At 39.7% G+C, this 21,149-nt stretch overlaps 1 protein-coding gene across 11 annotated transcripts; it reads left to right on the top strand.

Moving 5' to 3' along the window:
* The first annotated feature begins 1,490 nt into the window (after positions 1-1,490).
* GYG2 (glycogenin 2) lies at positions 1,491-17,570 on the top strand. Of its 11 annotated transcripts, none has more exons than XM_065074266.1 (10): positions 1,503-1,700; positions 2,367-2,489; positions 7,894-8,035; positions 9,746-9,920; positions 11,192-11,354; positions 11,919-12,045; positions 12,638-12,860; positions 14,014-14,154; positions 15,322-15,432; positions 17,348-17,570. In XM_065074266.1, exons 2-10 carry the CDS (start codon positions 2,483-2,485, stop codon positions 17,507-17,509), a joined length of 1,251 nt encoding a protein of 416 aa, XP_064930338.1. In that variant the 5' UTR covers positions 1,503-1,700; positions 2,367-2,482; the 3' UTR covers positions 17,510-17,570. The 11 variants fall into 11 exon arrangements, with proteins under 11 accessions (XP_064930404.1, XP_064930338.1, XP_064930346.1 ...); XM_065074274.1 differs by having other exon boundaries at positions 2,364-2,489; XM_065074347.1 differs by having other exon boundaries at positions 1,522-1,837.
* Positions 17,571-21,149: the final 3,579 nt, after the last annotated feature.

Here is a 21,149-nt window from a genome sequence, read left to right as displayed (position 1 = left end):
GGATCTATGTGCTTTATTAACATTTTTACTTTTGACATTTTGACATATTATTACAATTCATTACATTTGCTTATAGTATTTTCAAAAGAATTTCTTATTTGTGTGAATATTAGTAGCCAAAAAGCAAGCTTTATTATGGAGAATTTGAGCAAAACCCATGAACCTGAATTAGTAACCCCCATGTATCCAAGCATTTAACCCTTTGAAGCTCTTTGGTCTAATCACATCAACATACAACCAATATAATGGTGTGCATGCACACTTTTTAGTGTTAATTGCCCTCTTAACTAGGATGGTGATGATTATAACAATTTTATAATTATTGTAATAATTGTTTATATAGGGAAGCTTGTGTTTAAATCTGGAGTGGAAGGAAGTAATATAAGCTGGCTGTTAGCCCATCAGAACTGTAGCTTGTGTTACTTGTTCTGACATTTAAAATCTGTTCTATACCATAAAAATTGCTGGCACAGAAGTAAAACAGACATCACTTTTATTACCAAGAAAATGCTGTTGTTGATTATAAAGTCTCCCAGCTGAAACACATCTGCCAGTAAAATTATCTACAACAGTGATCTTGCTACTCATAAGCATATTGTTTAGTTGGCCTGTCTATACAAGCAGATGATGAACACATTTCCTGAGAATTTTGTTCCTGTGGGATAAATAAAGCTTATTTTCCTATGCATTTATGTCTTTCTTTCCTCAAACACCTCGCCACCACCAGAGTAATGGCATCCTCTTCTCTATTGGACCTTTAGGATACTCCCCGTATGTGAGAGAACAAATGCTGCAGCTTGAAGTGTCAACACTGATCACTTGCAAAGGTTTAAATAGTTGAGTGGTCTGTGCAATTTCACTGGTGGCACACTGTGTTAAATCCTGTCCTCTGCTAAGTAGCACTGAAGTTCACAAAAGAGTTTCATGCAAAAATGCCTCAGCTGAACCATGTCAGCCTAAAACTACCTTGCAGAGACTCAGTATGGCTGAATTACATATAATGGTTACCGCAATTCCGTGCTACTGGCAAAAACACACTATGCAAATATATATGCATTTATATATATAGATGAAAATACATATAGCACTCTGAATACCACAAGCTCTCTGAAAACTAGCACTCTGAATAGTTCTCTGAAAACACTGGTTTATTTATCTGGGTGACAAGTTAGCACACTGTGTGTACCCGTAGGGGTTATGATGGCTCCAGAGAAGTCACTGGGTTAGACTCAACTCGCAGTGAATCCCATGTCTCTGCGTTACCGTCAGCCACACTGGAGCCATCTCAATCCTGTTCTGAAATCTTTTTCCCACCCTCTGCAACTTTCGCCACCAAAGACATTGATGTTTTGCCTCAAAGCGCTGCACAGTAGAGTCTCCACCAGCTTATCTTCCTTCCCCTCCATTTCCGCATCGGCGTGTGCGCTGTGAGGAGACTGTGTTGCAACCGCAAGAGCGCGGGTGGCAGGACCTGGCGCACACCCCCTCCCCAGTTTTGTCGGGCTGCCGCGGTGACCGACCCTCCCGCCCCCGCAGCTCCTGCACCTGCGCTCGGGCCGGCGGGTGCGCAGCAACGGCACAGGGCGTTGTTCCGTCCCTCCCGTAGGGATTTCTCGTCTCTTTAATGTCCGCCTGAGCCACCGCGCAGCTCCGCAGGGGCCGGCGCTCTTCGCCTGGGAGCCTCAAAACAACGCCGGGAGGTGGGGGCAAGGGGGTCCCTCTCCCTCCCCAGCGCCCCCCAGCACTGCGCAGGCAGCCTGCCAGGCGGGTGGCCCGAGAGGAGGGGCCTTAGGGAGGTTTTCTGGAGGTCCCGCTGTTACCCACAGCCCCGAGAGCGGTGCGCAGAGGAGTGGACGGGAGGAAAGAGGAGGACGCGGGGGGAGGCAAGACTCCCAACCCCACTATGCCTGGAGGGCTCCCCAGGGCGCAGCCGGGGCGGGATGGGCGCTGCCGCCCGTCGGCCAATGGGGCCGGAGCGCCGGACCGCTCCGCCAGGGGACGCCACGGTGCCGCCGCCACGTGTGGAGGGGTAGGGGGCGCCGAGCAGGCGTGGGGGACACCCAGCTGGCGTGGGGGGCACCCGGCGGGCGGGCGGGCCGGCAGCAGCGGGCAGGTGCGGGGCCCCTGTCAGGTCGGCGGCTGCCGGGGCCAAAGTCCGGGCTGTGGTCTGCCTCGGGGGACAGGGAGCTGCCGGGGCGCACAGCGGGGCAGGGGGCGAGGGGAGGGTGGTCCCCGGGCAGTAAAGCAGGGGGGAGGCGGAGCGGGTCGTGCCAACCCTCCCAAATGGTCTCTGCCGCTAATGCCGCTTCTCTGCTGCTGCGCAGGAGTCCCTGCGAATATAATTCACCTACCACTGTCTTCAGCAGGAAAGAGGCTAATCCCATTTCGCGATTTACCGGCCCCGCTGCGAGCAGGTGAGGCGGCGGCAGAGGTGGGCAGCGTGGGCCGTGCCCCCGCCCGGCTGGGCCCCGCCGGCCGCAGCATGTCCGGTGAGTAGCGCGGCTCTGCCCCGGGGGACTGCCCTCGCCGCCCGCAGCACCCCGCTTCGCTTGTCTTCAGCTGCCTCTCCGGGGTGGCCGGGCTGCGCAGGCCGGGTCCCCTCGGGACCTCCTCCCGCCTTGCACCCCAGTGCGGGTGAGAGTCTCTGTTGCTTTGCGCTGTGCTGTAATTAGTGGTCTCAGATTAGGATTTAAATTGTTTGGCTGGTGGGATGAAAGTGCTAAACTCGTTTATGTATTCCGCTTGTGCGGACAGATTGGCCTGCCCAGGCCTCTGGGCGCCTTCCTGCAGGGTGACAGGCTGGGGTGGAATCCTTTAGCCTGATCCAGAGATCCAGAAAAACCTTCCTTGTGTCCCTTCTTACATAGCAGCATTGTCATTTATTCAAAGTTATCTGTAAAACCATGAGGGACTGGTTTAGGGCTAACTGCATGGGCTGGATGCAGGTGGTGTTTCATTTCTTCAGTGTGCTCACAGAACTTGGGTAACAGCCCCCCAAAGTTGGCTTTGTTGAACCATTTGAAGGGTGTCACAGACATAACTTCCTTGGGCATTTCGCCTGGTGAGTCCCAAGTTTGAATTCATGTATGTGACACCTCAGTACGGGGGGAAGATGCAGAAAGGGAGTCTGCAAAATAGAGGATTAAAGGATCCTGGGTTTTTTTGTTTGTTGTGTGTGGGTTTTCTGTTTGTTTGTTTTTAAATTTTGGAAGAAGTGTAGAAAGACTGGAAACATCTAATAACGTATCAAGTCCTCTGTGCTGTCTTTAGATTGCTTAAGCAATTACTTGGGACCAGCTTTGAGTGCTATGCATTATGCTTATTTGCGTATTATATTTCTGCATTCTATTTTTCATAAAGATTGTTTGCTTTCTGTCAAATAACAAAATTGTAGGTTCTTGAAGCAAAATGTAGCTGTTATCAACTGAAAGATACATGGTAAAAACTACACAAAATGGCAAAAAAAAAAAAAAAGACCTCTTTCTGTAGCTGCCAAGATAGCAGTTGTAACCCTGTAGTAAAATTCAGTGTTGTTTTAATACAGGATAATATAGAATCTGGTTTTGGATCAGGCAGAACTTCAGTAGACCAAGGGAAATATTGCATGCTGTCAAATGACAATTTATATTCTGTAATGAAAAGGTCTGTGTAAAGGTGTTGGTTGTGCCATCTTCAGCAGTAATATAAATGTTTCTACTATTGGACCCAGACTGAAGAAACACGGGAATTCTGTTCCAAGTGCTTCCAAAGCAGTTGTGCTGGGTCAGAAAAATTAGAAGGCCTGTAGTTTCCTTTATCTTTGCCTTACTCTAACACATCTTCACTGAGATGTGGTTCTGGGGGAGGATGCGTAGGAACCTATGTTTGGGAAGGGGGAGCAACAAAACTATTGCTAGAGAGCGTGATATGAGTTGGGGCTGTGTTATGTCATTGTCGCTCAGGCTTTCAGAAAGGTGCTTTGGGCTTGGGGGGCGCAGGTCCAGACTGCAGCCTGCCCCTCCCGCAGATTGTGTTTATAGTAGAAGGGAGGAGGTGGCAAAAGTGCAATGGATGGTACCAGGGAGGAATTTAAGAAAACAATGAGACAACATTTGATCGTATGAATGGCAGTACATAGTGGGGACCTAACCTGCCTGTTGGAGGATTTTAGCTGTTGGTTTACATAGGATGCAAATGATTATATGCTTGTAGGAAAGATGTAGTATAGGAGTCTCTGGTCTCCTATTGTGATTTTTAAGTGGGCATTTTGACAAATTACTCTAGGAGCCATATCTAGAGCACATTTCTTCCTTTTTCTATCAGAGGAGAGATTGAAATATGTTTTAAAAACTATGTCTAGTAGATTGTGTAGGAAAAAAGATCCTACTTAAACTTGCCTTGAAGCTGGCAGGTGCATGCCTTTCATTCAATGTTTGTAATTATGAGTCACTCCTGATTCTCAGTGGGTACCTGGTGTTTGTTCATTCCCTCTCTCTTTTCTCTTTGAACATCAAAGTGAGCACCACCCTGTCTGCTTGCTGGTGCAGATTCTAAGTAAGGCTTATAGCTTCCCTAGAACTGGTTTTCAGGCCTGTTGAAGATTTCTGCCTCTGGCAGTGTTAGAGGTGCTACAGCTACAAGTAAGTAGCATGAGAAGTTGGCAATCTTGGCTAAGAAAACTGTAACGAGTTTCACATAAAATCATGCTGACTGTGGTGATTCACATTGCTTTTGCTGTCTTTTCTATGTGACTACCTGTAGGTGCAGAGCAGGCTCTAAAATAAAAAAGTTACCTGCTTGAAAATCTTCAGTTTGTTCTGAGAAACTGTTGTTAGGTGTTAAAACTGAGGAGCCTCTGCTAACGATAATGACTTCTAGATGTGCATCTTCATGTGCAGTGTGGTAATCCAGACAAGAGAAATTAGCAGATTTGTAGTTTTAATGTGATTCTAATCATACAATTACTTTTCTCCTAATTTACTGAGTCAATGCTGTTAGCCATAGGGTTCCACAGCTTGAAAACAATTTGCTTGAAAACTTAATAGTGTTCACACTAGGTGTTTTCCATGAAAAAAAATCTATTGTCATCCAGCACAAAAAAATTGAAAGTGCACTTGACACTTAAAAATCCAGTTGCAATGAATTTTAAATACCTACAACTTTGGCTTTCAAATATAAAAGATCAAATCTTCTTTTGCGGTTTAAAGTCAGTGAGTGAAACCCTGTATAGACTGGAATTAATGTAGCATTGTTCTTGATTTCATTTATATGGGAATTTTCAGATAAACAGTTTACCTTCACAAGTTTATATGAAAATCTGATCCTTAGTTTTGAGTTATAAAAATTAAACATTTATATATAGTGACAGAGTTCCAAAGAACATTATAAACAAATCAAGTCAAGTAACACTTCTTCCTTGACAACAAGGATTAGATGAAAGAACAAGTAATTGTAAGATCTTTTGATTTTAAACCCCCTTTGGATCTTTAATGGATGGATTAGTGATGTCCCTGTAGGATTTTAAAAGAGGTAGGATATGCTTCTCTCTTTGCACTAGAAATATTTTAATATTGAGCGGCTTCAGTCAATATTGATTATATGTTTAATTATCTCTAATTATTAACTCTATTTAGAAGACCATAATATGTATCTCACCCCTGATTCTCAAAAGAGACAATGAGTTTATTTTCTGTGTGAAGTATCAGGAATTGTTTCTTAGAAGCTGTATTGTTCAGCAGTTGGCTTAGTTGTGGTTCTGACCACTTTAACCTGAGAGGTGTAGGGCATGAAAGCATATGTAGGATGTGGTAGTTTGCTGAACTATTTGATGAGTAACTTCTGTATTTTCAGATGTATTACTTATGTGGAAATTCAGCTTCTGCAGCTAAAAGAATTTGCAGAAGCAATAAGAAGATTATGTGTTCAGTTTTGTGGTTGTTTTTTAGAACAGTGTTTTGAGATTTAAACTCACACTCATTTCAGTTTGCTTTTTTTATTAACCTACCTCCCCATTCCTCTCAGTAGTTGTTTTATTACCTTTGTTTGGCTAAAGATGCCTGTTGCGTAACACAAAAATGCTTCTCTTTGTAGACTCTTTGTGTCTTTTGAAATAATTTTATTGCTAAAGTAGCCTTCAATGCTTTTTTGCCTTTTTTATTTTTTAAATATATGCTTATATTTATTCATTTAACCTTTTGGAAAATTGCACTAGGAGCAGTTCACTTGCACAACTTTCCTTCTAAACCACTCCATGTAAGCAACAATTGTTTTCTAGAACACCCTTAACTTGCTCAAGCCATTATGAAAATGGGAGATTTGAAAGCTCCTGTTCTCATTTGCTTCTTCTGGAAATAGTGATTAAAAATATTATTGGAGTTTGCTTAGCTGAGGCTAGATGATTCAGTTTTTTCGGCCAAGTTTAATACTACTTGGCTTCTTCTGAGGTGCAGGGACCCCTTGCAGTGTTGGCAAACGTAAGGTTACGTGCTTGATTTGAACTCGAGTCTGGCTGGAGATGAGCGGGAGGTAGGGCAAAAAAGGGGGAAGAAGACTGCACGCTATTGTGTCTTTGCTTTGCTCTGGACGTGGAAGACATGAAAAATGAAAACACTTAGTACCTGAGAGCTTGTCACTGGAGCCAACCACACTTCATTGCATACCTCAATGTCAGGTTGGAGGTTTAAACTCATTTGGTTTGGCAGCCTCTGGCTGAGGCAGCCATGAGGGCATTTGTTGACTTCTCTGCAACTAGTTCTGTGAGATTCTTTCTAGTGTCTCTCACAGAGCCTGGAAACTGTATGACAGGATGTTTTTGTTGTTGTTATGGTTTAGTTGTTTTAATTTATTCAGCGTAATTGCTTGTCCCTTAAGATGGTGGTGCTTTTAAACAAGTAGTTCAGAACAAGTGTTTATTGAAGATCTGTAGGGTTCATTGGAATTTCCCTCAACTGCATGACCCACTCATCTTGTTCTGGTTAATTTTTGCAGCCTAGAAAGTTGGGCTCTTCCTTCTCCGAGAAGGCTGCTCACCTTGCTGAATAATAGGTTCTGGGTCTCCTCAGGAGAACCGTGATAACAGTGGTTCTGTCAGAGGACTGAGCTGAAGAAGCAGCCCCTGGTGATATTGCCACAGGCCCAGTATCTCCACCAAACACATTATGTCTGCTATTGTGCAGGAGTGTGCATTGCTTGCTTTTTCTTTGTAACCTTTTTCCCTGTGTGTTTCCTGACAATGAAGAACACTTCTAATTTTCTTGGAGTTACTTGAGGTAGGGATCCTTAGCTTCTGGGAGGTGTACCAACCTTCATAGCAATTTCTCTGGATTTGTTCAGGCAGCAACAGCTATGCCAGTACAAAGAGAACACAGCAAAGAATAATGCCTGTTGAATTGATTCAGTGAGTTTATGGAAAGAAGTACATTTTTATGTATTTCTGGCTAGTACTTAGCATCCTATTTGTATTTGTTTTTGTTTTGTTTTGTTTTTTTTCTCCCTAGCTTTTGCCACTGTATAAACAGGAACACTTTCCTTATCACTTGTATTATACTGTGTTAGTTCAATGTAAAATCTAAATATTTACACATCGGCTCTTTTGATTTGCATTATGTTTAGGCAATAAGACTCGGGGAATTATTTATTTAAGGCTAGTCCAAAAACTTCATACCTGTAATTAGGTAAGTCAGGCAAACAAAAAGAAAAATTTCAGAAACCCACATTCTGCAGTCACATTTAACTGGATTCCCTATTTAGATGTCTCTTTTGGGCGAGTTTAAGATAGGAAAAAGCTTATCACAGGAACTGCAGGTTGTTATAAGCCACAGCCTGTTGGTTAGCTGGAGGAGGGAGATTGTAGGAACCTGACAAAAGAGCTTATGTTAAAGCTGTAAAGTGACTCTTCTGAATATTCGCTCACAGTAACGGATCAAGCCTTTGTGACCCTCGCTACTGATGATGTGTACTGCCAAGGTGCTCTGGTTCTTGGACAGTCCTTGAGGAACCATACGACATCTAGAAAACTGGCAGTATTAATTACACCAGAGGTTTCCACTGGGATGAGGTAAGGACTCATCTGTTTTTGGAGGTTGATAATGTGGAGGAATAAAAAAGAGCATGAAAGATTTTAATAGGCTTCCTGAGGATTTCACAGCATTATGTCTAGAAGTTCCCCCTTGGCTAGCAATTTCTGAGAGCAGTCTCAAATAACATCCATGACAAGATCACAAGCCTCATAAGAATTTACTTGCAGAACTAGTGCTTGTGGCTGGGAGTTTTCTTAAGCCCATAATTGGAAAAATAAGCTCATAGTTTGGGAACTAAGGTATTAGTGTCTTGCTTTTGAGATGAAATAAGGGCACTACTGTTTTTTTCACTGAACTGTTTGTCTTTTAGAAAGAACAAGATACATAACCACCTGTGACATCAGAACTCTCTAAAAACATTAGAGGCTCAGTTTCAGATGACTAATATTTTTAAAATATTGGTTATTTATTTTTGCCTTTTTTTTTTTTTAATAATTTTCCAATTTGGATTGCGATTCTAGAGGCACTACAGAATTGCATGTACAGAAATCTCATTAGATCCGCTGAACTCAAGCCTTGTTATTTGGAGGACTGTGTTCCTTGTTAAAAGGAACATAAGATGTCATAGCTGCTTAAATTCTTAGTTCTGCTATAGCTTAAGAAATGTGCAAGCTCCTGATTTCTGTATGCCATGTGGAAGTATTTGCAATGCATCTGGCTCAAGAAACATATTTTCCCATTTTTGCTGTGATTAGGTGTACAGAAATCTGGTTTTAGGGTTTTTTGAAGTATGCATTTTGTCGGAACACTGTAGCCTTCCTGAGGGAACACTGTATACATTTGACATGTGGGTGGATACTAAGTCCATCAGTTTTTTCATGCCCATTCAGTGGGGGAAAAAAATCTTTAATATATTTTTTAATCAAGGACAGCTTTTTAAAAAAAGTACATCACTGAACTATACTTCTAAAATTCTATACCTACTCTTAATTCTTTCCCAGTTACAGCTATCCCTTGAAGATCAGTCAAGCAGAAGCTGATGACTGAAGTCTAGATAAACAGTACAGGCTCTTTTTCTGTGTTTGTATGACATCCAGGACATTTTAGTTAATAGTGTAATGGAAATAAATAAGCTGTGTTTAAAACACATTCTTTCTTTTGTCTTGAAGGAAAATTACCTACTGTGGTATTACCTATAAAGTTCCCATGAAAGATTTGCACAGAAAAAAAGATGTCTTCCTGAAAGTCTCATTTGAGATGATTTGTAGTAGTGAGCAAGTATATATTGCCTGTTTTAAAAGATGCAGTTTTGAAGCTGCGTTTACTCAAGCATAATAGAGCAAATGACTGTGCTGTCAGTGTGTGCCACATCCTGTGCAAGGCACAGGGAACGCAGGGTGGTGCTGGGCCCAGGAACAATTGTGCAGGGTAAAGGCTGCTTTAATTTCTGTTGGTGTTTCCATGGGAGATAAAGTAACTGAAATAAGGATTAGTTTCTCCTCCATACAACAGCTGTCACTTTTGAGATGTGCTGGCCCTGTAGTGGAGGCAGCGATGGTTTGTGGCCTGATTGACAGCTGTCACTTCAGCAAACTGTTTACAGGGGCTTTTCACTTCTGAATTCTCAGTCTAACCAGTCAATCTTGCCTTTGTTATTGTCATAATAAATGTGCTGCTGTGTGTCACTGTCTTCATGCCAAAAGTGACCTCTGTTGTGCCTCTCTCAATCCCGCTGCTTGCTCTGGTAGGTCTGTCCTCCGCAGTGTGTTTGACGAAGTAATCGAGGTGGATGCCCTTGACAGCGCTGACTCTGTCCATCTGGCTCTGATGCAGAGGCCAGAATTGGGTGTAACCTTCACGAAGCTTCACTGTTGGACTCTTACTCATTATAGTAAATGTGTCTTCATGGATGCAGACACTTTGGTGAGTAGAGCGGGAGCTGTGGAAACATTTGTTTCTGTCTCAAAGACTTTGAGTGTGGGATACTTCCTTGTCAGGCAGCCTACAGGCCTATGAAGTGACCAGATTTGCTGGTGGTCACAAGGTCGCAAGACCTCCAGCTGGCAGGTTTTGGCAATGCTCACAGTTTGCTGGCTGCATAGAAAGAAACGATGTTTTGAGAGTAGACTCAAGACTGTCCTCAAAAGTGATCACAAACACACTTTGTGCAAATGAGCTTATGACAGATGTTTAAAATAGTTCTCTCTCCTTGGACTTACTCTGGTCAGGAAGGCAGGCCAGTTTTAAAAGAGAGAAAAAAAAGCTCTAGAAACTTTTTTTTTTTTTTTTTTTTTTAGGAAATGTAGAGATAAACATGGCCATAATTTTGACAAGGGCAATAATGTCAGCCTTCCCCTACCCTTACATAGCTCATTTTAGAACAATAGGATGCATTTTAATTTGATAGGATTGTATTTGAATTAGAAAACAAATTACGTTATTCTTCTCAGGGGATGAGGGGAGGAAGCTTATGATTATGATTTCCTGTTTAACATTGAAGTTAAAGGAGGAAGCAAATATTTATTTATTTAATTCAATTAAGTAATATATCTCCTAAAACAAAAAATAATTTCTTCTTCTGCTTTTCACAGTGGCTTAATTACAGATTGGGTCCAGACTTTCAGTGACAGCACAGCAGTCTTTCCACCAACTTTAAAAGTGACCAGGGTCTTAACCTGATTGATTTTTCCCACTTCCTTGTGAAGCTTCAAAATCAAACCAAAACAAACCTCTCAGCTAAACTTACATTAGAATGCTTGTAACAAGAGACAGTTTTTCTGCTACCCATTTGGTCAGAGTGTTGTGAACTCAAATTATTTGGATTCCCAGCTTTCATTTATCTCTTTTGCAGTTACTGAGAATACTGGACTATGGGAAGGCGAGCTAAGGAAGAAGGAAATTGTGTGTTTTCTTGGTACATTATAATATTTAAAGGGAACTTCTGGAGAGTCTCTGAGGCTCATGAAGTAATTTCACAGGGCATGTGCTTTTATCAGAGAAGTTAATGTTACCTTATTATATTAAAAATAGAGGTCCTGACCTCTGGCATATTTTGCATTGCCGCTGCTTTCATGTTCTACAAGCTATATACTTTGCTAAACTAGCAATTTACTCCATTGGTAGTGATGTATCTACTCATGTTCTAGAAAACATTTGCTCTGATGATTTTTTCTTTTTGTTCTACTATCCCTAAGGTGCTTTGCAATGTCGATGAGTTGTTTGATCGAGAAGAGTTTTCAGCAGCTCCTGATTCTGGCTGGCCTGACTGCTTTAACAGTGGTGTATTTGTGTTCCGACCTTCTTTGAAAACCTACAACCTGCTGCTCCGGTTTGCTGCTGAGCATGGCAGCTTTGATGGTAAGTGGCGAGGTGTAAGGGTTGAAGAGCAAGATGTTAGATTCCTTCTCAGTAAGCTGGTTTTCTGTAGTTTCCGTGCTATCTGGCAGAGTGAAGGAAGGCAGGAGTTCTTCGGGCTTTGTGGAATTGTGCCCCCCCCAAAATATAAGGTGCAGACCTTTGTCTCTTACACTGTACTTAAGACTCACTGCTTTATTGTGGATGGTGATTCCCAGAAAAATGCAATGAAGGGACATTGTGTCCAAGTTTTGCTCAGTAACTTTTAATTTTGCTGTCTGGTTTATGAGAGAGAAATACAGCTGATCTTAAGTCTTCTTCTCTGAGAGGGATCAAAATCCTTTCCTACTCCTTTCTTCATATATTACAATAGGAGTCAATTTCCCTGAACTTTCATCGGAGTGGATCAGGTATTATTCACTTGTACCTGCTCACGTGGCCATGTTGTCAAGTCCAAGTTGCAGTCCTGTGAACACACCAGTCTCACTCCCATCTTTGGATGTGAAATTTTGATGTAAATTTGAGCATATGCATAATTATTGTACTACTGTTTTCTATCTTCTTTAGGAGGTGATCAAGGCTTGTTGAATAGCTTCTTTAGCAACTGGGCAACAGCAGACATTGGCAAACACTTACCCTTCCTCTATAACTTAAGCAGCAGTGCAGTATATACATACGTTCCTGCTTTCAATCAGTAAGTAGTAACACTCCTGACTGACTGTAAACCCCTGTAGTTCGTTAACAAACATTCTATTATGAGAGAAGAGTAATGGTGTATTCTGTTGATCATACGTTAGAATAGTCACAATTGGTCTTATGTAAAAGTCACGCAGTAGAATCTTAAATGCAATATGAATGTTTTGCCTGTGGACACAGAGAGAGTCCCAGAGTTGGCTACATTTTATCACATGTTGTTTCAGAGAAGCTTTTTCTCATATTTGAAAATATGTATATTACTTCAGCGTTAGGTTCTGATAGCTTTACTTTGAAAGTTGTTCCCTTCTTTTCCAGTCAGTTCTATGGGAAATAGATGTGTGGGGTTTTGTGTGTGTGTTTGTTTTAATTTTTTTTTTTTCTCATTTATTTATTTAAAACCATTTCTTATTCCATAAACCAAAATTTGTGCTAGTCATTATATGACTTCAGACAGTGCAGTTATAGAAAGTTTTCTGGCAGAAGGCAAGTTGGATTACGGGTGTTATGACTTACTCTTCCAGTTGCGCAAAACAGTCTTACTGGAAGGTGAAAAAATTTCATGTATAGACCTGTATGTTTAACCTCTACAGTTTTGGCAGAGATGCTAAAGTCGTTCACTTCTTGGGAGCGACAAAGCCCTGGAACTACAAATACAACCTTCAAACAAAGAGAGTTATGCAGGATGGCACCACCGCTGGATCTTTTCATCAGCTGTCGTTTCTGGCCCTCTGGTGGAATATATACAGTGCCAGTATATTGCCTTTGTTCGAAAAGTTCCAAAAGATGGAAGAATCAGAAACTGAGGAATGCAAGGTAAACTAATAAGGAGTTAATGGGAATATGCTGAGATCACAAGAAAAATTCTGAAAACTGTGAATTCGCTAGAGGAAAGAGTTACATGGGCAAACATCATATCTGTTGGTTGGTAGGAGCAGTGATTACTTCTAGAAATATCTAAATTAGCAGTACTACTTAGTACTACTGTCTTACCAAATACTTCTCCCAGCCTTCTTAATTGATGCGAAGTTTGTATGGGAATGTATGTATATTAGATTCTGCAAATTAAACATGAAGTATGATACAAATTATCAAGAGATGGTGATAATCTGGCTATGAAACAAATAGACTTTTGACTTTTTGAAGCTAAGTTGATGTAGACCATCAAACTAGCTCTTGAGCTATAGTAAAATTTACCTTTTTGGAACTGCATTATGACTTGTTTTATGAGGGTCATAGAAAATAAATCTATTTTGCAAGATGATGTTAATTATGTTTTGGATGTTACATTCAGTACTTGTATGTCACCAAGTATTATTTACTGAGCTCTTTATGCCTTTTTTTTTTTTTCTTCGAAGGAAGTGAAGACATGTGTGGTTTCCATGAGTATAATTAAAAATCTGTTGATAAACAGATGATTTATTGGAGACCAGGAGCATAAAGTTATGAGTAGGACAAGTCTGATTTTTAAAATTTTCTATCCAGACATGACAATTTAGATCACTTTTATGCATATGTAATTTTTTTTTTTTTTAATATTAGACTATTACTATAACTGAACTAATTGCATAGTCTAGTAAGATCAGTTGGACAATTACCATCAACCCCAGAGAGGAATTTTGTTTGTTAACCTCATGACAAACTGGAAAGTGGAGGAAGGAATGGGTAGTTTTTGATCTCGTACTTTACCATGTTTTAATTTTTGAAAAACGATGCGGTAAACATTTCAGCTATATAACATGAAGGTGGAAATATCTGTTAGATTTACTTCCTGATGGTGCTGGCATACTCATGAGTGCAAAAATCCAAACTGCAAAATGCTCTGAATCTGCGGCTACAACATTCTTTGAATTTATTATCTTATTACTTTAATGCTGAAATCCCTGTAAGGAAGTGAAACAGTTGTAAATAAGATATTAATTTCCTGCAAAATTGTATTGCAGTGCTGAAATGTTCTTGTTTTTGTTAGCACACTTTCAGTGGAGTTGAAATTACACTGAAAAAGGTCAGTCCTCCTGTGGCCAATTCACTGCAAATGCCTGAGCTTCCAGAGCAGACACATGAAACATATCCCACAACATGTTCACCTGAGGAAGTCGCTTTCACAGCTGTAAGTATGTGAAGTTACTATATGCAGTAACAAATGGTATACTAAAATGAGACTTTTTTTTTAAAATTATGCTTCTAATCTATGAGGTTCTATCTTCTTCAATTTAGCTGTAGCTGCTGAATTTTCTTCCTAGCATCAGGAACAGTCTAAAGAGTGTTTATTTTCTTTAATCTTTAGTCACACATGCATCATGTGTCTGGAGGATTAAAGAGTTTTCATTGAATTTTACAAAGAGATTGCTTATTGAAAGTTGTTAGGTAATTAATAAAGTGTAATATAAAAATGTACATTACCAAAGGAATATTTTGAGTATTAATACTCTTGTGAATTAATATATTTAAAACAAAAATCCCTTCCATCTATCCTTTGTAGATATTATTTGGTTTATTTCCAGAAGTGTTGACTCGGAAACCTGTTCCCCAAATTTCTCTGATTTGGACAATAAAAATCATAAGGTTCACTTAAAGTAGTGTCATTTGAAGTTAAATTTATTCTTTTAGTTATTAGGATTGGTATATCAGAATATCATATTGATTAGAAATTAATAGCCTGATTCACTTCTTACTTAGGAACACAATAATTGCACTTTTCATTGCTTAGCTTCAGTAGTCTTGTGGGATTGTTTTGGTTTTTGTATAAGAGACTTCAGAATGGGGTCTCTCTCCTCATTAATGTTTGGTTAAGATGATTATTTGAGACAATATTTGGGGGGCAATCTATTTTACCTCCATTTTGAAATGCTTTGTTCTGTTCTCTTTCTATGCATATAAAAAGCTCCTGAGTTACAATCCTAAAATGAAATTTTTCTTGTTAAATTTTTGCCTCATGAATGATAGGCATCTACTGTAAGCCAGCTTTCTAGGCTGTTTCTGTAGTCACTGAAGACTGACAGCCACTTTGAACCTATTTTAGGATGAGATGAGCTGCCCTCTGGAGGTACTTATCCTAGGTTGATTATAGTAGGAGCTTAGATGCAATGCCATTTTGATAGCTAAATCTGGGCGAGATGAATTTTGTCCTTGGTGATAATGTGTTTTGTTCCTTTTCCTCCCATCCACTGCTTTCCCCTACCCCAAGTCTGGAATCGATTTGTATTGTATGAATTCTCATGATAAGGAAACTATGAAAAGACATTCTCCTAATAAAACCTCATTGACTGTATTTTAGCAACCTGTGTGTGAAGTTGAGCAAAGCGGTTCTAGCGTCCATCTCTCTGAGCATGACAGACCTTCAGAACAACTTGTATTTCATCCTGTGGTTCAGGAAACCTCAGAACTGGTACATGTAGCTTTCTGCATGGTACCTCTGTTGATAATTGCATGAATTTCTTTGCTATCAACATAATCTTGAGAAATCGCAACTACTTGTGAGACAATGTGCCAATAAATTCTGTAATCTTTTAGCTATGTAATTCCTTAAATGCTACCAATACTAGGGTATGATGCCTTTCTAGTCTTCTTTAAAAATTTCTAGTTTTTAAATGCATGTTTTCCTGTGCTAACCCCCAAGTAATAAATGCATGGTGTTAATTTTAGCTCTCTAGTACTACTACAAGCAAAACTATTTGGGGTTTTTCATTCTGGTTGTGGTTTGGTTTTGGTTGTTTGTTTTTTTTTTTTTTTACCTGCTAAAGTGATCTTTCCAAGCAAGTGGAAAAGGAATGTACAATGAGTCAGGCATGGAGTCTAAGCCACTAGGCTTTCCTTTATGATATGGCACTGCGTTTATCTGTGGGCAGTGTAACAGCAGTCCCAGACCTGTCATCAGTGGGGGGTGACAAGGTTTCAAGGGGCTGTATCTTGTACACAACACAGCCATGTTCCCAATGAGGCCTTTTGCGTGGTTGTGAAACGCTACAGTGAAATACTGTAAGACTGAGAAACAAAACTGTAGCTCTCGTGCAGCCAAGGGTTTATGGGCCCTAGCTAAAATTTTTGATTTCTAAAAACGTGATGATTCCTGTCTTGTTGCTACTGGCACCCTAAGCTCCTGTTAAAGCTTGCCAGTGGTTAAGGCATTTTCAGGCATTACTGCAGTTTTGTGTATACAAAGCCTGAAAAGTAAATACCAAGTATTCTTGCATATTTGCATATAGAGGGAGAAAGCATGCCCTTCAGAGTGTTTATTCATGTTTAAATTTATGTACAGAGTGGGACCCAGGTGGAGATAGATATGGAAGGATGCAGTTCCCTGAGCATATCCTGTTATGATGGCTGTTTGAAATACCGTACCTGGTCTTCAGGTGCAGGTCTTGTGCAAGTCCTGTGTATTATCTGCCCCAAACTGGCAGAAGTAATGGTTATTCCAGGACACTTAGTTTAAGCCACTAATTCCTGCCCACTAAGTTATATTCTGAAACATCTTTGTATTGAATTTGTGAGGATTTCACTGGAAGGCCATTCTGGTTGATATCAATTTTGTTTATTACATGAGATAAGTTGTTTGCCTTGCAGCCTCTTGGAGTAGTACTGAAAGCAGGTTTTCTGTAGCATCCTTGATTAGTCCTTGTTATATTTAATCTTTATTATTGGTTGTAATTGTTTGGATGTTTCAATTTAACTGGCATTGATCAATCATGGAAACAAGTTTTTCTGTTACGTGGTTGATCAGTAATAATGTCTTTTGCATTTGTGCACCTATGATAACTTGGTCTTGAACCAGGATTCACAGTTTTGGACTGTCATTCAAAATTAATTTGTTATTGTTGTAATGAATAGTGTCAATCTTTATAAGTAATGCACATGGGTTAATGTCACACACCTGAAAAATAATACCGATCTCACCAGAGATCAGATAAAACAAGTGACCAAAAATTGTAGGAACTTGTGTTCACATGAGAGCCTGTTGAATACAAAATTTGCACAGATACATGGTTACAATTTATTGTAGGAGATATTCCACTCTAAATAGACCCTATCTGTAATATTCTCAGTGTTGTTGCAGAGTATGCCAAGGTCTGAGCTAAGACAAGTAAAATAAATGTTTGCTATGTTCAAAGATGCTATGGCAAGTAGCAGAAGCATGGGAAAATGAGATCACATTATTAAGACAAGAATTAATGTTTGGTTACTGTTTGTCTTATTGTTTTAACTGGGACTGTACAAAGGAGAAGTTTGACATTTAAGGTTTAACTTTACAGCACTGAAATGAGAAACAAATGGCTGTTTTCCCACTGTTCTGCTTCTTCCCACAGAATGAGGTCGCGAATTCTGTTTCAGAGCTGTCTATTCGCTTCAAACCAGAGGAACCGAGTCCAGAAGATGAACGGAGAAAATGGGAGGAAGGGCGCATGGACTATATGGGGAAAGATGCTTTTGAACATATCAAAAAGAAATTGGATGCATTTTTACATTAAGATGGAGTGTACTGTAATGGCCGTCATGATCTGTTTCTTCTATAAATTCAATCCTTGAATACTTGGCTGTCTTCATAGTTTATTTGACACCAAAGTTAGAGGTAGATATAGATCATTGTATATTTTGCAGGAAGATTAACAGATACAGACTCTTGTTTTTTAACTATTAAGTGTGCCTCATCTTTCTTGTTATGTGGGTCTCATCTTCATTATTCTCCCATAGTGCCTTCTGAAGTATAATGAATGGTACCCTCTGAGTTTGAACTCTCATTTATCACTCCTACCTGTTCCTCCCCATAGCATTCTACAGAAATGTGCATGAGTGTGAAACATTGTTGGAAGTTGAGATTATTTCACAAATTGAAATTATTTAAAAAGTACTTTTACCTTTTAGAAGATGCTGTAAAACTGTTTAAATGAAAACCTTGTTCTTGAAAGCAAATTAACACTTTCGAGGGCAACCATAGTATAGACTTCAATATGAGAAAAAAGTGAGGAGATGAAATCCTTGCCTCACAGGAGTCTGTGGCAAAACTTTTAAGTATGCTTAGGATTAGAAGAAGTTCAGACAATTCAGACTTTGTCTTGGATCACTGGTGGATGTTCTCTCTATTTATAGGAAGCTGCTCAGCTGTATCACCAGCATGAAGAGTGATGTAAAACTCTTAAAATAGACTGATAATGTATGATAATCTTTTATATTGTTGCTATAGGATACCATTGATTTTTTTTTTTTTTTTTTTTTTTTTATTATTGTTAGCTTTACTTGCATATTCAGAGTTGCTTAGAGGAAGAAATGCCGACACTATGGTGTAAGCCTTCTGGTGCTTTATATCAATTTGTTTACAGTACTTCAAACTGCCATTAACAATAGCATTCTTCTCCTTTAGCATGGTTGCCCCGATTGCAGGCAGTTTGAGTGCAACTGAACACACAATTGGCACTTGTTTTAGTAAACAGGCCCTCTGAAAATCTTTTAAACAATAGCTGTGTGTGGGAGCTAATAAATCTGTGAGTGTAGTTCCAGAAAAATTTACTGATGAGACTCCATTATGTTAAGGATACTTATGGGGGATTGCTTTGTGAATCTGGGTATTTAGACTAATCTCAGCAAGTTTGTTTTAGCAAACAAGGAAAAATAAACACTTTGGAAAAAAAGAAGCTTGACAGGCATACTAATATGGTAAGAGATTTGACACAGTTATTCATAACAACACTGAATATTAGAAGAAGAATTCTGCAGTGCTGATGCAGGACTTGAAATATGTTTCAGTCTTAATATGTCACCGATTTTTTTACAGATATACCTAATGAAATAACTTGAGAATTCTGTTTAAAAAGAAATGATGTAATGTTATGCATCAGAGGGATTGCTGTGGATGCTAGAGGAGAAAAAGGCAGAGTAGAAGGGGAAGAATTTTTGCCTATTTTTTCTCTATCAAAAAGGAAAGGGGTGGGGGCAGGGAATAACTTGCACAAATAAAGAAACTAATGAACTATTCAAAAGGTCCCTTAAAGGAAGAAAATTGATCTTTGACTATTTTAGAAGTAATTTCTAATATTCACAATAGTGGATTTCCTTCTACTTTTGTTGGGTATTTCTGATTTTATCTAGTTCTTTATTTCTCATTTATTCTGAGCATTCTCAAAGTGGGAATCTCTTTGGTGGGTCTGCTGAATTCAAGCTTCTAGTTCAAGTCAGATGTTTGGGGTCTCCGAAGTTCAGAGAGACATGTCCAGAAGATGATTCTTCTCAACTTCTCCATTGATCATAAAGGGACCCTGGGTCACCTGCCTCTCCTGGGCAGGCAACCTTCCCACCTTAACACAGGTAAGGTGAGTTCTGCCTCTGGGAGTGTGTGGCCCAGTGCAGCACTGTGTGGAGTTCACAGCAGCTGCAGTGTCACTTTTAGACATGTGGCATTTGATCTGCTGATTTATCCTTGTTTCTTAATGAACTCGTGCACTTCTGAGAAAGTTCTCTGTTTTATAAGCATTATTGCTATGTAATTCAAACAGTTTTTGAAGACTATATAAAACTGTAGTCAACAATGTGAACTCATGCTTCATGCAGCTGTATTTTTTACTGTAATGACTAGATTTTAATGGGCACATTAATTAGATTATGGGAGAAGAATTACTGATGTGAAATCACTAACTGAAAGGTTTTTAAATGGACATATGAATGTAGTAAAAGGAGCTGTCATGGAATCCATTTGAAAGCGCTAATATGTAAAAAGGTACTGAGTGTGGATTATACAATGTTTTACAAAGAAATGTAGTACATTAATATAATGGAAATAAAATTGAAATGGAAAGGACATATGAAGTCATGTGCTTATCAGGTGGTGTAGAGTTACAGGTTGTTTATGTTGTGCCAGGGAGTATTATTTGTGACTGACTAGTTAGTTTAATGCTTTTAAATTTTATTAAATTGCTTTTGGGACATTAGCACTAGCTTCTAAACAGAATTAAGAGGTGTGAGTTATAATTATTTCTACAGACATACATAATTATAAGCTTTATGATCTCTTGAATTAGCACAACAGTAGTTGGCTTATTATATTTTGTGGAAAATTACAGCTGTTGTTAAGAGCCCTGTCTGAGTTTTTAGGTGCTGTCTTCACACATAAAAATGCTGAACTAGTTACAAGTAATGTAGTGTCGTAGTGGATTCTAGCACAATATTGTTGTCACTGGGGTGTGAGAAGGGAGAAGAATCTCGTGAGTGAATCCAGAATTTGCAAGTGCTGTGCTTGGGCCAGCACTCCTTGCTCTCACAGACACTGTTCAGGAATTTCAGGGCCACGAGCAACTCTGGGGGGTGTTATGTGCTGCATGTTGCCATGAGCTACAAGGCTAAGGCTTGCTAAGTTGAAACATAACTTGGAAAACAAACCTCACAATCTTCACCTAGAACTTCTTCCATGTTAAAGTGTGGTATGTCTGCAGGTATTTTTAGGACAAAGCAAGTTAAGAAATGTGGGCTTTTGCAGCATGGTTCCTCTTTAATCAAGGCATATTTTCACTTTGGCAATTTGGAAGGCACTGTAGAATAATAACCTCAAGGAAATGTAAAGTGGAAAAAGTTGCACAGTAAAATGAGAGCCACAGAAGGTCTTTTACCTGCTTGTGTGTGTGTGTGTGTGCGACTGTGGGATTTGTAAGTGTTGTTTAAGCCCCAGTGACCTGAGAAGCAGCTGTAAGGATTTGGAAAGGCCAGACTGTGACCTGTTGCTGTGTGGCAGGCTCTGTGTTTAAAGAGGACAGCTTGTGTTTTAAACAAAACATGCTGATTCTTCTCCTGTCACGTGCTTAAAATTATTCACAGCTAGACTTAGAGGGTGATTTTATTTGCCGTACAACAATTTTATTGGGTGCTCTTCATGTATAAACAGGAGATAGGGTGGGTGTACCACAGGGAAAATTCTTGAAAATTTTAGACATGTGGGTTTATGCACTTTCCTAGTCTACAGGAAAAGGAGATTGTTGTTCTTGAAATATCACTTTGCTTACTGCCTGGTGTCTTGCAAGGACCTTTCCGACAGGGTTGTTCTTGGGAAATAAGTTTTCTTTGTCTCTCTAGTTCATTCAGCTTGAATCTGTTGTTTTGTAAGGCTGGTATTTGAAAAAATGCCTT

The sequence above is a fragment of the Columba livia genome, chromosome 1 (assembly GCF_036013475.1).
Source record: "Columba livia isolate bColLiv1 breed racing homer chromosome 1, bColLiv1.pat.W.v2, whole genome shotgun sequence".
NCBI lineage: Eukaryota > Metazoa > Chordata > Aves > Columbiformes > Columbidae > Columba > Columba livia.
Note: the sequence above shows the minus strand (reverse complement) of the source record. Positions and strands in the feature narration are given on the sequence as shown.

Bases quoted from the DNA above. Each gene is read 5' to 3' on its own strand.
- GYG2 (XM_065074266.1), top strand. The intron at 9,921-11,191 runs GTGAGTAGAGCG...ACTATCCCTAAG, and splicing joins TCATGGATGCAGACACTTTG to GTGCTTTGCAATGTCGATGA. The intron at 11,355-11,918 runs GTAAGTGGCGAG...TATCTTCTTTAG, and splicing joins TGAGCATGGCAGCTTTGATG to GAGGTGATCAAGGCTTGTTG.